Below are 13,615 nucleotides of genomic sequence, written 5' to 3'. Positions count from 1 at the left end.
CGGGATAGTAATCAGAAGGTTGCCAGTTCGATTCCCGGCCATGCAAAAATGACGTTGTGTCCTTGGGCAAGGCACTTCACCCTACTTGCCTCGGGGGGTATGTCCCTGTACTTATTGTAAGTCGCTCTGGATAAGAGCGTCTGCTAAATGACTAAATGTAAATTTGCTTAACACCATATAGGTGTCAAGCAAATGGTCACCAGAGTTTGCGTCTCTATCTAGCCCTTGTCAAACAGTATCTCTTTAAAACAAACCAACCCCCCCTTAGTCCTCAGCCCCAAGATAAGGGTATTGTGTGTGTACCCAGAGTTCAGATTTGGGGGTAGGCCTCTCTTTGCACACAAGGAATGCTGAACACAGTATCATTTTATACAGAATAAAAAAGTTACATCTTCAATTTTTCTGACAGGCAGACACTCCATGTGATGGGGTGTGTCGAGGGGTTACATCAGAGTAATCTTACACATACACCTCTCTCTCTCTCTCTCTCTCTCTCTCTCTCTCTCTCTCTCTCTCTCTCTCTCTCTCTCTCTCTCTCTCTCTCTCTCTCTCTCTCTCTCTCTCTCTCTCTCTCTCTCTCTCTCTCTCTCTCTCTCTCTCTCTCTCTCTCTCTCTCTCTCTCTCTCTCAGTATTGACTGGAAAATATCAAAATATTCCTTACATATAAAGTGTTTTACCTAAGACTTGACAGCTGAGACTGTCAATGGAACCGTTGTTGTGGATGTGATCCTGTCTTCTTGTATGAAATGATTACTCGTCTTCTATAAAATTAGCAAGGATTTCATGCTATTTTCATTTACATTTAGTCATTTAGCAGACGCTCTTATCCAGAGCGACTTACAGTAAGTACAGGGACATTCCCCCGAGGCAAGTAGGGTGAAGTGCCTTGCCCAAGGACACAACGTCATTTGACACGGCCGGGAATCGAACCAGCGACCTTCTGATTACTAGCCCGATTCTCTAACCGCTCAGCCACCTGACCCCCCGCTAATCTATTTTCATAGATTAGCGATTAATTTGAATTTTATTCAAAACCTTATTGGAAAAGTAAAGGTTGTGGAAGTAGGCCAGACATTATTAGAATAATCTGGTGTATATTTGAGATTTTTGGACACAAGTTTGAAAAATATATTGAGATTAGCAACAATTTCATGCTATTTTCAGAGATTAGCGATTAATTGGAATTTTATTCAAAACGTTATTGAAAAAGTAAAGGCTGTGGATGTAGGCCAGACATTATTAGAATAATCTGGTGTGTATTTGAGATTTTTTGAAACAAGTTTGAAAAAGATATTGAGATTATCAAGGATTTCATGCTATTTTCAGAGATTAGCGATTTTCTATCATTTTTTAAAAACATTATTGAAAAAGTAAAGGGTGTGGAAGTAGGCCAGACATTATTAGAATAATATAGTGTGTATTTGAGATCTCTTTAAACAAGTTTGAAAAAGATATTGAGATTAGCAAGGATTTCATGCTATTTTCAGAGATTAGCAATTTTCTATCATTTAAAAAAAAGTTTTATTGAAAATGTAAATGGTGTGGAAGTAGGCCAGACATTATTAGAATAATCTGGTGTATATTTGAGATTTTTTGACACAAGTTTGAAAAAGATATTGAGATTAGTGAGGATTTCATGGTATTTTAATAGATTAACGATTAATTGGAATTGTATTCAAAACTTTATTGAAAAAATAAAGGGTGTGGAAGTAGGCCAGACATTATTAGAATAATCTGGTGACAGTTTGGTTTAAATATCCATAAAAATATTATAAAAGTAATCATTTTTCAAAATTGCATGGGTAATTTTCACCCAGTCCCTAACTCGATGCTGCAAAGTAGCGTTTTCCGAATGTGAGACGAATGTCGAATATGAAACTAACTTCACCTCGCTATCCCTTAAGCCAAAACAGACGACACCAGACGACAACAAGTATCTCGTGCGCACCAGAATGTTTCTCGTGCTCACCAGAAAGTTTCTCGTGCGCACCAGAAAGTGAGCACGAGGAAGTATCTCGTCTGATTTTTTCATGTTCCTTTAGGGGCTCCGTAATTATTTGTCTGTTGTATTTATTATTTTGTTTTCATTTATTTCATTCATAACAGTATTATCTCTCTGTATTTCTGTTGCTGCAAAGTCCCCATCCTGGTGATTAATAAAGTGCTATCTTGTCTTATCTATCTCTGTTTTAAATAATACTCTCACTTTCTCATTATTTTTAATGACTGCCTTCTACCACTGTCATAAGCCATTCTGACCTATAACTTAGTTCTTGAAATGTCACAGATAATTTGCTGATATTCTAATCATATTCAAATAATAAGTACTAAAGGTCAGTACAGGTTATTCTCAACCCAGCACAGCCAACTGACAATGCCTATTCAGAATCATCTCCATACTCTTGAAGATATTCAACTCTTACTCTTGGTTTGAAAAAAAAAGTCTAAAATAATTTGAGATATTTTTGTATATTATCACTGGATAGCAGCATAGAGAACACCTATTACACAACAATATTATGATAATATAACATGAAAACTTATGAATAGTATTATATAATAAATTCCCTCTAACAAGTAGTTTCTTGGAATAACAGTATAAGAACTTTGTCTCCCAAGTCTGAAATGATCTAATTGACACTTTGGGTTTTTAACTATTTGGTGCATGTGCTGTCTGATCTACAGAACTGTTGTCTGTCTGTTTCCTACTCCTTTTAGAACTCCGAACTAATTGCGCATTGAAGTAAGAACTGTCCAACAAAACACATGACTGGTGTAAAGCAAGTATTGGTTCCTGACATTGTACTTGAGGCCAGTTCAGTCTCCAGGCATAACGAAGGAAGTAATTTATTTTAACAACCACTATAAATCTCCATTGATGGGGCTTCTTGGTCTTAGAAGGTTTTTTTAAATGGCTGTGAACATGCCATGGCTGATATATGGTTGTGTAATTGGTTTTTCTGCATCTTGTGTTCGATTGCCTCAATGCAAACCACAAGTTGTGATGCAGGAACAAAATGTGTGGGGGGACGCCACATAAATCAGTGATAAGTGTGTGTGTCACATACCATGCCGGTATGTGTGTGTGCATGTGTGTGTGTGAGAATGTGTGTATACGGTATGTTTGTGTGTTTCCCACACATGGCAGTGTAGGGGTTAATTATTCCTCTATCTCTGTAAGAGCTCCTGTCATCTCCAGGGGTGCATGCATTCACTGTGAATCACCGTGGTGACGTGAGGTTTTTCTGCCCTGCTATTCTTCGCCTCCTGACAGTTTCCACTGCCCAGCCCTCATGTTCAGTGGAGAAAATTGGCAGCTTCTTTGTGCTGCAATCACTAGCGTGTCGTCACAATTAAGGACAATGTCAGAGAACTATCCTCAGAAGGCTGTTACAGCTCTGATGGGGAAGAGGGGAGAGTGATAGGAGCTGCAACAGGGGATGGCACAATAAAGAGATCTGCTAAAACTATCTCTGGAGAGGGGAGGGGTGAAGAGAGAAAACTCACCTCTTGTCTCTAAACCGTTGCCACAAGCTTCTACTGGTCCTGCCATTCCTTGACGGACTGAGTCTGGGACCAGTGTGCATGCTTGCCACTTGTGTGTCTTCCACCTACACGGGTGTCAAGGCATGGACATTACACAACTAAAAACAGTAGGCTTGGATGGCAATATGAAAATATATTTCTTCACTTATGGTCTACTTTCATATCTCATGTTTTCTTAAAGGGGTCATTGACTGCAAAACCAAGTTTACCTTGTCATAGTTGAATAACGACAGTTCGGTGGGTAAAATGGACATACAGTGAACCTCAAAGTCCATTGACACCTCTTTCCTATGCAAATCTCACAATTTGAAACCGCTGTTGCTCCTTTGCTTTTGATTCTGTATTAGGTCTGGGATTTCAGTGTAGTAGTCGGTTTTTGGAAACAACATTTTTGTAGGTCCAATCAGCGAACAGAGGGAGTGGCTGAGAACGATGACGTTGATGTTGTGTGCTAGTTTGAGTTGTAGTTCAGTAATGGCAGCTGAGAAAGATGCGAGCGAAGCCATTCATTCGGTCCGTTGTGGCAACGCTGCCGACAGTTAAAGCCGGAGCAAGAACAATCTTTGCTAAGTTTTGTTGGTGGCCATGATGTTGTGGCCCTCCTCCCCACGGGGTTCGGGAAAAGTTTAATTTTCCAGCTACGGCAGCTAGCTCCATTACAGTAGTGGTGAAGGAGTTGGCTAAGGCGAACGCTAGCGATTGGTTATGGCAGATCAGAGTGGCTCTGGGCAGATCCAATCGTTTTAAACTTCATCAGAGTACCCGCCTTCAAGGAAGTTAATGCTTGTCAATGGAGCGATCCCAGAACCTATGTACAAATGAAATGTACTAGGGTCTGGTTAGGACCAGGCTAGTAAAACAGTTGGTTTCCACCTTTTTTGCCTTTGTCACGCCCCAAAATTTGCTGCACGCTGCTCTGTGTACTTCCACGGGAATTACAAAGAAGAAAGTTTAGAAGTTTTTCAAGGATATTGAAAATGGACCACGGTCGTAAATGCAGTGTTCCAGGCTATACAGGGAATGTTGACACTTTTCATAGTCTTCCCAAGGAACAAAACACTCGACGGGCATGGCTGATGTTTGTCTATGACAAGATCCCTGTGAAGTTCGACACTCCATTTATTCATTTGTTCGAACCATTTCACCAAAGACAGTTTTGAATACCTTGGACAATTTAAAGCAGGATTTGCTAAGCCGCTGTTGCTGAAAAGAGGTGCTGTTCCCACCGTATGCTCATCGCAACCACAAGCTGTAAGTATGATTTTGTCGGTAACAGTTATTAGCAATGCTAACATCTCCTGTATCTAGCATAGGTAGAATGTGTGATGATTTAGTTGATTGGCAATGGGGCTAACGTTATTTCATTTTCCTGACTGTTTCATTCAAATAAATAACCTGTGTTGTCATGTAAATCTACAATTCACAATGCATGTTTGGCTATGTTGCGTCTTTGCTCCGCAGCTTCGCTCGTTGTAAACCAACAAATCAGCACGCAGCTCATCTATATATTCATGAGCATACCATTAGGGCTGAACGATTAATTGCATTTGCGATAATATCGCAATGTGACAAAACAAGATTTTGTAATCGCAAAACTGCGTTTTTACTTTGGTCACGTGACACACAAGAGTAACGCAGTTTGCAGACAAAGTATCAACTTTGCACGTTACACTTTACCTTGATCGCTAGACTCGACAGAACCTGACACTACAGACACTTTGACAATTTTGCCTTTAAAGATCCTGTAAAGTGGAATTGAAAACAAGTTTTAAGTTCACCACACCACAGAAGAATGTGTTGTTAATTACCCATCCAAATTAGAATGAAAAAAAACACCGACAAGTATGTTAAATTAGGCTTTGAAATTGTGAGAAAGTCAGCACTCTTCTCTGCTTGAGGCTGGGGGTGCGTGTTGCCTGAAGGAGCTGAAGCTCCGCCCCTCGCTGCCTACCTACGACCCAGATAATGGACGCTACGTCAAGCCGAACAAAACCGTATAGAATTAGAATTTATTTGTTCAATGAGTGAAACATTCAGATGCATATAAATGAAATGTTCCCCTGAGCTGTAGCCTAACAGTAAAAATGGCCACCAGAGACAGCACAGTGAGCTCTCCAACTAGGCTACTTCTAACACATTAGCTACCATTTAACCAAAATACCATCATTCTACACCGAGTAGCCTCATATCAATTTAGCGGTTTGCACAAACTCATAGCAGAGATACCTCTGGAAAAGTTATCTAGTATAATCTAGTATTATCTAGTATCTAGTCAGGTGGCCGAGCGGTGAGGGAATCGGGCTAGTAATCCGAAGGTTTGCAGTTCGATTCCCGGTCAAGCCAACTGAAGTTGTGTCCTTGGGCAAGGCACTTCACCCTACTTGCCTCGGGGGAATGTCCCTGTACTTACTGTAAGTCGCTCTGGATAAGAGCGTCTGCTAAATGACTAAATGTAAATGTAAATAACTATAAAGGCATTTCTTGCAGAAATTGGGTGGAAATGCTGAAAGATGAAATTATTTTTTTTAAATTGCTGAAAATACAGAAATGAGAAAATACCCGCAAGCTGAAATGAATTTCAAAAATGTGTGAGTCACACAAAAGAGGCAGTGTGGAAACTGAACTGCATCATCTAACAATGCTAAGAGCTGAAATACAATGCGGGAGAAGCTGAAAGATGAACTGTTAAACTGTAGAAGTAGTAGAAGTAGTAGAAGTAGAATATTCGTTTAAGTAGCTGAAATTATAGTGCTCTTAGTCTTTAATGAGACGAGTTGACTGAATAGCTCTGTCTTGTGACTCCACTAATCAGCTAATACCAATCACCTGTGTAAGAGACTGAGTGGCGTGTCTGTGTGGTTGCCACGATGATGGTGCAGCCTAGATTGCTAACGCGCTGAGGGCAAGAGAATAACAGAAATTTAACTAGAATCCACACCTCAAACAAATTAATCTAGACGCAAAACTATACATCCAATCCAAAAAATGAGGATATTTTCCGAGACCCAAGACCCTGCCGAAACCAGAGATGTCCTTTATATGTATGTGCGGACAGAAATACAACTCTACCGGCAGTTTCAAAATCTTGTTCTTTTTGCTTTCTCTGGCTTGTCACCAGATTTGCATTGGTCTCTATGGGGCGAGAGTTGGACTTTGTTTCGCTTTCGTGGGGCTCTGAACAAATGTGTAAGTCTGTTGGATTCCACAGACAACTGTCTACGACCAGCACAAAATTAGCTATCTATTGATCCAAAAATGAAGCATGAAGAGTCAAAATTGTGGCAATGCTGGCAAACTAGATATATTTTTTTAAGAAGATTTCGAAGCTCCCCTCCACTCTAAGTGTTTCAGTCAGCACTCTAGGCTCTCACATACACACCCATATAAATCTCAGAAACGGTTTGAAAAACTCATGAAACATAATCAGTGATATTGAAAAAAGTTGAATAGATATCCAAAAGCTGAATTTAAAAAAAATAGTTTAGGTTTTTGTCAACATTTTTTAAGTTTAAATGGTGGCTCTAGCTGAAAGATTGAGGAAGAAGAAGGATTTGGAAGTTGAAGAAGTTTTAAGAAGTTTGAGAGGATTTGAAAAAAAAAATATGAATATTGATTTATATTAATTCAAACATAAGAGGTAGAAAGCTGAAAAGTCATAGCAGTCATAGTCTGAAACTGCTGAATTTTTTTATAGCTGAAAGGTTTTAACCCTTGGGCTGCCTTCGGGTCACATGACCCAAAGGTTCATAACGAACCATCGTTGGTGTTTACCCAATTTTACCCCCCCCCCCCCAAAAAAGGTGGGCTGCTACCCACACAGTTATCTGTGTTGCTCATTCCACGAATGCACGATCCTTACAAGTTGTACCTCGTTGTAAAGGTGACTAATCAGGCTTTCCAACGATATAAAATACAATACCAATTGGTATTACTGAAGGAGGAATAATCGACCGAAATAACGTTTCCAAACTTTTTTGGAGGAGTTTATCTTATGCCACTACTACAACTACTAATTCTGCAGATGCTGCTAATATCTCTTTTACTACTATTGCTAATGGAACTGTTTTGTTCGACTACGCCACTGATACTACTGTATCTGCTACAGCTATTACTATCCCAACTATAATTTCAGCTACTAAAACGAATATTCTACTTCTACTACTTCTACAGTTTAACAGTTCAGCTTTCAGCTTCTCCCGCATTGTATTTCAGCTCTTAAGGCCGAATTATACTACTATTATACTACTAAATACTTTACTTAGTATACTATACTAATTATACTACTATTATACTACTACTTATACTACTAATTATACTTATACTGCGTTACAGACAGACGGACGGAGTCGGACGGATTGGTTGAATTTATAGTACTCCGAAGGCTGTGGGTGCTGAAAACATTTCACCGCCAGAAGAGTAGGCGGCGCTGCACTGCGATGCTAGCTAGGTTATCGAAAGGTCTGAGCAAATTTACAAATTAGCCGTTTCATCAATAAAATAAGCACATTTTCAGCAACTACACTGCCCATTTCTCGTCACATTTGAATTCATATGCTGATTTACATGTACTGTTTAGCTGAAATATGAATTGTAAAAACTTACAGCAATGGCGGTCAAAGGATTCTGTTTGTCTTGTTGGTCACGGCAACCCCGCCCCCGCCCCTGATGCAAGCGGTTCTTAATACGGACCAATCACAGCCAAGGGGTATACGTAAAATGACAGACGGAAAGACGGATAGTCAGGAAAATCAGGAGGTGCACGTAGAGCTATCCGAGGGGCTCGGAGAGGGCTCGGAGAGGGCGTTCCACGTTCCCTGTGTCCGTTCGTGTCCGTGAAAACGGAGTAGTATAAATCGACCTTTAGCATTGTTAGAGGATGCAGTTCAGATTCCACACTGCCTCTTTTGTGTGACTCACACATTTTTGAAATTCATTTCAGCTTGTGGGTATTTTCTCATTTCTGTATTTCCAGCAATTTGTAAAACATAATTTCAGCTTTCAGCATTCCAACGCATTTTCTGCAGGAAATGCACTTTCTAATTAGCCTACGTTATCTTTGATTTACCAAAATAATTTCGAAAAGGTACAGGCGGTATGTTTTTTTCTAAACTTTGTGTGTTATGTTGCTGACTGGAGATCAGTAGTATATATCTATATTTATAAATAATAAATCATATAATAATCGCAATTGCAATATTAGTCAAAATATTCACAAGTAGCTCATTTTCCGAAATCGTTCAGCCCTACATAGCATAAAAGGGAGAAAACCTCTTGTTTCATTCTAGGGCTATTTCACAGGGTTGCATTAAGGTGCATAGAACAGCAGCCGGGCCATTTTCAGCCCAACCAATGTTACATGCCCTATTCGGAGACCTTAAGGAACAGTGTGAAATACCCTATACAATCAGTCAATGACCTCTTTAACATAATTGTAAAGTAAGCTGCCACTCTCTCTTAAAGTGTTTCTAAACCTGCAGTCAGAAAGCTGAAGTTTTAACAAAATACTTGTAAAAACATTGCTATTTCACAGTTGAAAATTAGTGTTTGTGTGTTTACCTGTAGATGGGACAAACAGGAAGGGATTCACACTCTCGTTCCTCATAGAGCGTGTCAGGACACTCCTGGCCCCCGTGGGCTGGCCTATGGATGATGGTCCTGTACCGGGATTGGCTGGCAGCTGTGACATTGGCTGGTAGAACCACAAACACCTTTAATGTAGCTCAAAGAAATATCAAGGATGGTCAGACTACATTTAGAATATGAATAAAAGGTCTGCATAAACACTACTCAACAATTCAAACCAAACCTTGGTTCTGTGGGTAAATAAGACACCACTGGAAGCATTCAGTTTGAGTTGGAATGATTTAAATGAGCTCAGACACATTCAGCAATCAAGCTGCAGTTATTCTGTAGGTGTTTTGCTGATGGGGCTGAAGTAGAAGAAGATCATAGAAGTCTACATGATGCAAAGTCCTACACTTCGCTGCCATTTAATTTATTAGTAAGAACCAGACTGATGTAACAACTTAATTAGGCTGAGGCTCAAGGCTTAATACACCATGCTAATGAATAAATATGGAAAAGAGTGAAATTAAGAAAGCTGCCAACAGGCTAAAGTGTACTTACAGATGAAATCCTTACCTAGTTCTCTAAAACAATTACACTTTTGATTTCCTAAACGCTGTAACATATTGGTCAAATCCCCTTCATTATTTTTCTTTTCACAAACTATTACATTTACATTACATTTAGTAGACGCTCTTATCCAGAGCGACTTACAGTAAGTACAGGGACATTCCCCCGAGGCAAGTAGGGTGAAGTGCCTTGCCCAAGGACACAACGTCATTTGGCACGGCCAGGAATCGAACCGGCGACCTTCTGATTACTAGCCCGATTCCCTAACCGCTCAGCCACCTGACTCCCTATTACAACTAACAGTTGTTGTTGTCCATTATATTTACGTTTTGTCATTGAACATCTTGGAAGAAACCATTTCCCCAGAGATAGCGTCTTTAATACAACAACTTTAATTTCAAATGAGCTCCTAAAGATTCAATCTTAAGATGCTTCCACTCCAATTTTCATGAATATATTTCTAGGGACACTGCATAATTATGTTTTAATAAGACTCTAAGGCTATATTTGCTTTACTTCTTCATTTACAGCTCTGAATGTGCACTGGTTATGCTTTGTGGGGAGAGTTCTAGACCCAGGGGTACTGTCTACCTGGCTGGCAGGGTGAGGGACAGGCTGTCCATTCGCTGAAGGGAGTCACCACGCAGTCTTTCTTACAGGGAAGTAAACAGGGCCTGATGTTTTCCGGTCGGGCGGAATCTGGACACCTAGGGCACAGAGAGGGGTCTCAAATCCTGTTATTTCACAGGCGCTGAATGATGAGTGATGAGAGTCACAGGACACCAGCCGCAGAAGAATAACTGCCCTGTCCTTGACATCTCTCACACGCTGCAAACATGACAGATTCTCTCCTCCCCGTCGGAGCTGTGTGGAAACGTATGTAAAGATTTACAGTTTTCACACTATCGAAATCGCTTTTGTAAAGCATCTAAAGAATTTACTCAAAACCTCCCATTCTATACAGCCAGATATAACAGCATGCAATGGTATATACCCCTCATAAGTGTAATATGTCCATATGCTTATTCAGGCGTACAGTATGGTCTGTTAGGACATTTCACTTGGGAATATCAATTAGCAGGCTTAAACTTCATTAGTATGCAGCCTCAGCCAAGGACACTGCTCCAGAATGTCAGCCCATCCTCACTTCCTGATGAACACACCAGATTCATCACTACAGCTCACTCAGGGATGTACTGTGTGAAGGAGAGGCCTTCCACATGTCTTTTGAACATTTACATAAGAATTATAATGCGTGTGCGTGCATGTAAGAAACCGAAGAGAGTGAAAGAGTGAGAGCAAGAGTGTGCGCAAGAGAAAGAAGAATGAGTTTGAGACCGAGAGAGAGAGAAAGTGAAAGAGAGCAAAATCGTGAGAGAGACAGTGAGTGAGAGAGACAGCGAGTGTTATCTCTCTATCTGAACACAGAGAGCATCACCCAGCAGCCTCCAGCAGCCACCCAGGAGACAGAGTCCTGGAGGAGGGGAATCAATCAGAGTCCGTGACACGCCCACTAATTAAAGCAGAGAAAAGTGAAGATATGCAAACTGTTCACCAATGAATTAGTCTTGCTCTTGACAGGGATGACTTAGCAAAAGCCTTTAAAGAGATAGTTCATTTACTTATAGCACTCTGTCATATTACGTATGGCCTCTGTAAGGGAGAAGTCTATGGGCTGGTAAAGTAACTAACTGTGTAGTTGTATAGCGCAGGCCCTGGGGCCCCTGGGGGACTACTTCATGGGGGTCTTCACTGTGATTATGCCAAATCAAGCACACCTTACCATGCTGGACTAAAAACAAACAATATTTTCCACGGAGGCGTGCTGTCATCTGTTTCCAGTACCTTGAGCAGTGAGCAGCCCTGATGTCCCCCCTCCCCCACACACACCTGACGAGGCTCGCCGTGGCTCTGACCCCCGCGGTCTCCTAGGGTCTTACTGCTGAAGCAACGTGGTGTCACATGCCTGCAGTACCCCGATGACAACGTAGAACTCACATCAAAATACAGCAGAGCAGAAAGACAGCAGTATTCCTAAATGACCTAACCCTCCCTCGCCTTCTCATACTCTCTCTAACTCTCCCTCTTCCTCCCTCACTACCTCTCTTCCTTTCTTGAAGGACAGGAGGAGAGGAGCAGTTTGTTGGAATGACCTCCCAGTGAATGGACCAGGGCTGGGATAAAGGTCAACCAAACAAACATCAGGGAAATGGAATAGCTAATTCTGATTCAAATGTCAATCAGTGAACTGGATCCAACCTCAAACTCTGGCATAAGCGATGCAGTGGCTCATGTTTGTACACACACAAACACACACACTTCACACACTTCAGTATGTAGAATATTACTAGAATATGGTTTGCCAACAGACAGCCTAGATTGTCTATCTAGTCAATCATTGATAAAGACAAAAAATGCAAATGTTTTAGCTGTGGAGAAGAGCCTTAGAAGTGCTCTCTTTCAAAATTCGACTTTAATGAGATGGAAAACATCAGACACAGTTCTGAGGGCTTTTCCAGGAGCAGAGATGTTCCCTGGATTCCTGACCCTCCACATCAACACTCGCAAATGGTGCTGCTGGAGAGATGCTGAAAAACTAATGTCCTCGTGACTCATACAGCAGAATCTCTCAGCACAGTTTAGTCTAGTACAGGTCTACGTGCTTGAGAAGCTTACTACATGGGTTGAGACACGTGGTATCTAAGTTCTGTGCACAAAGAGCTGTTGTGTCAGGCCGCTGCAGAAGCAACAGCACCACAACACAGTCCTACAGGAAGTATTGTAGACAAGGACCAGCACCCCAGCTCTACTGTATACACCCACACACACAGAAACACTATGCATTCTCCACGTCGAAGACAGCTTTTATGAATATGACAATATACGCAGGCAGTTGCTTTGTCACATGAACAATGTGTTCCCAGAGGAACGAAGAACAGGAATGTGTGCTCTAGATCAGTGCCAGCTTTCATTAAAGTCTTCTTAGAAATAGAGGAGGGGGGGTTAGTGGGGTAGGGAAGCATACTTCAAACAACAAGCGCATGAAATACACCTATCCATAAACCGCTTTATGTCCCTGTCAATAACATATTGAGCTAAAGCAGGACAAACCATTTGAATTATTTATCCACCTAGCTTCCTGGTGTACGACACATCATAAATCCCCCCACAATGCTTTGCAACACAATGCCTCCTCTTGCTGGGCAGGAACTGATAGATACTCTGTTTCTGAAACAAGATCAGATGATGGTGGAGCCCAAACTAAAAGAACCGTTAAACCGGAAACACTTGGACAACTTTCTCAGTCAAGGGCTTTCTGGCACGCAAGGTTTTAGGGAGGCCCCGGGACCATGTCGATCCCAGCAGGATGAGAAGGACAACAATATGAACAGTTTAACATACATAGCTCAATACGTACAGTCATCATAACCCAAAATTCTGTCTGTCCTGTAACCCACAATGTGATAGGGTGCCCTGTATGTTCAGTCAAAAGGGTGGAATGTACCTTTTGGGGATCACCTGTCCGGCGTTCATCTTCGTGCAAGTCACTTTGCGGCTCTGGGCTCCGACGGCACAGGTGGTGGTGCCGTTCCACAGGATGCTTCCATTGAGGCTCATGGCCGCGTCTTCCATGCAGGGTCCCCACAGCAATGCCTCCCAGTAAAACACCATGCAGGGGTGGTTGTTACACGGCCTCCACTCCTCCAGAGCTGGGCCTGCAGGACATGCCCTCCCTCCTGGCAGGGAGGACCAACGACACACAGAGGGTCACAACAAGTTTAATATCCACTTTAATGTGGCTTTAATCTCTTCTTACCCTTCTCAACCTGTGTCACCTCAATGTAGTGATGACATATTAATGTACCACAGAGATGCTTCACAGTACCTTGTCTAAAACATCCTAAAATAATTATGTAGACAAACTATGATTTA

The 13,615-nt window shown here is 41.4% G+C and overlaps 1 protein-coding gene across 1 annotated transcript in view; it reads right to left on the bottom strand.

The window, feature by feature from the left end:
* thsd7ba (thrombospondin, type I, domain containing 7Ba) overlaps window positions 1–13,615 on the bottom strand; it is a 215,360-nt gene that overhangs the window by 105,241 nt on the left and 96,504 nt on the right. The window contains exons 10-13 of the mRNA XM_067253353.1: window positions 13,188–13,419; window positions 10,274–10,389; window positions 9,104–9,236; window positions 3,509–3,612 (exon numbers count right to left, since the gene is read on the bottom strand). Coding sequence (XP_067109454.1) covers window positions 3,509–3,612; window positions 9,104–9,236; window positions 10,274–10,389; window positions 13,188–13,419 — 585 coding nt within the window. The remainder of the gene's footprint in view (window positions 1–3,508; window positions 3,613–9,103; window positions 9,237–10,273; window positions 10,390–13,187; window positions 13,420–13,615) is intronic.

The sequence above is a fragment of the Osmerus mordax genome, chromosome 2 (assembly GCF_038355195.1).
Source record: "Osmerus mordax isolate fOsmMor3 chromosome 2, fOsmMor3.pri, whole genome shotgun sequence".
In the NCBI taxonomy this organism is placed as follows: Eukaryota; Metazoa; Chordata; class Actinopteri; order Osmeriformes; family Osmeridae; genus Osmerus; species Osmerus mordax.
The sequence above is the reverse complement of the archived record's forward strand: the minus strand, read 5'-3'. Positions and strand labels throughout refer to the sequence as shown.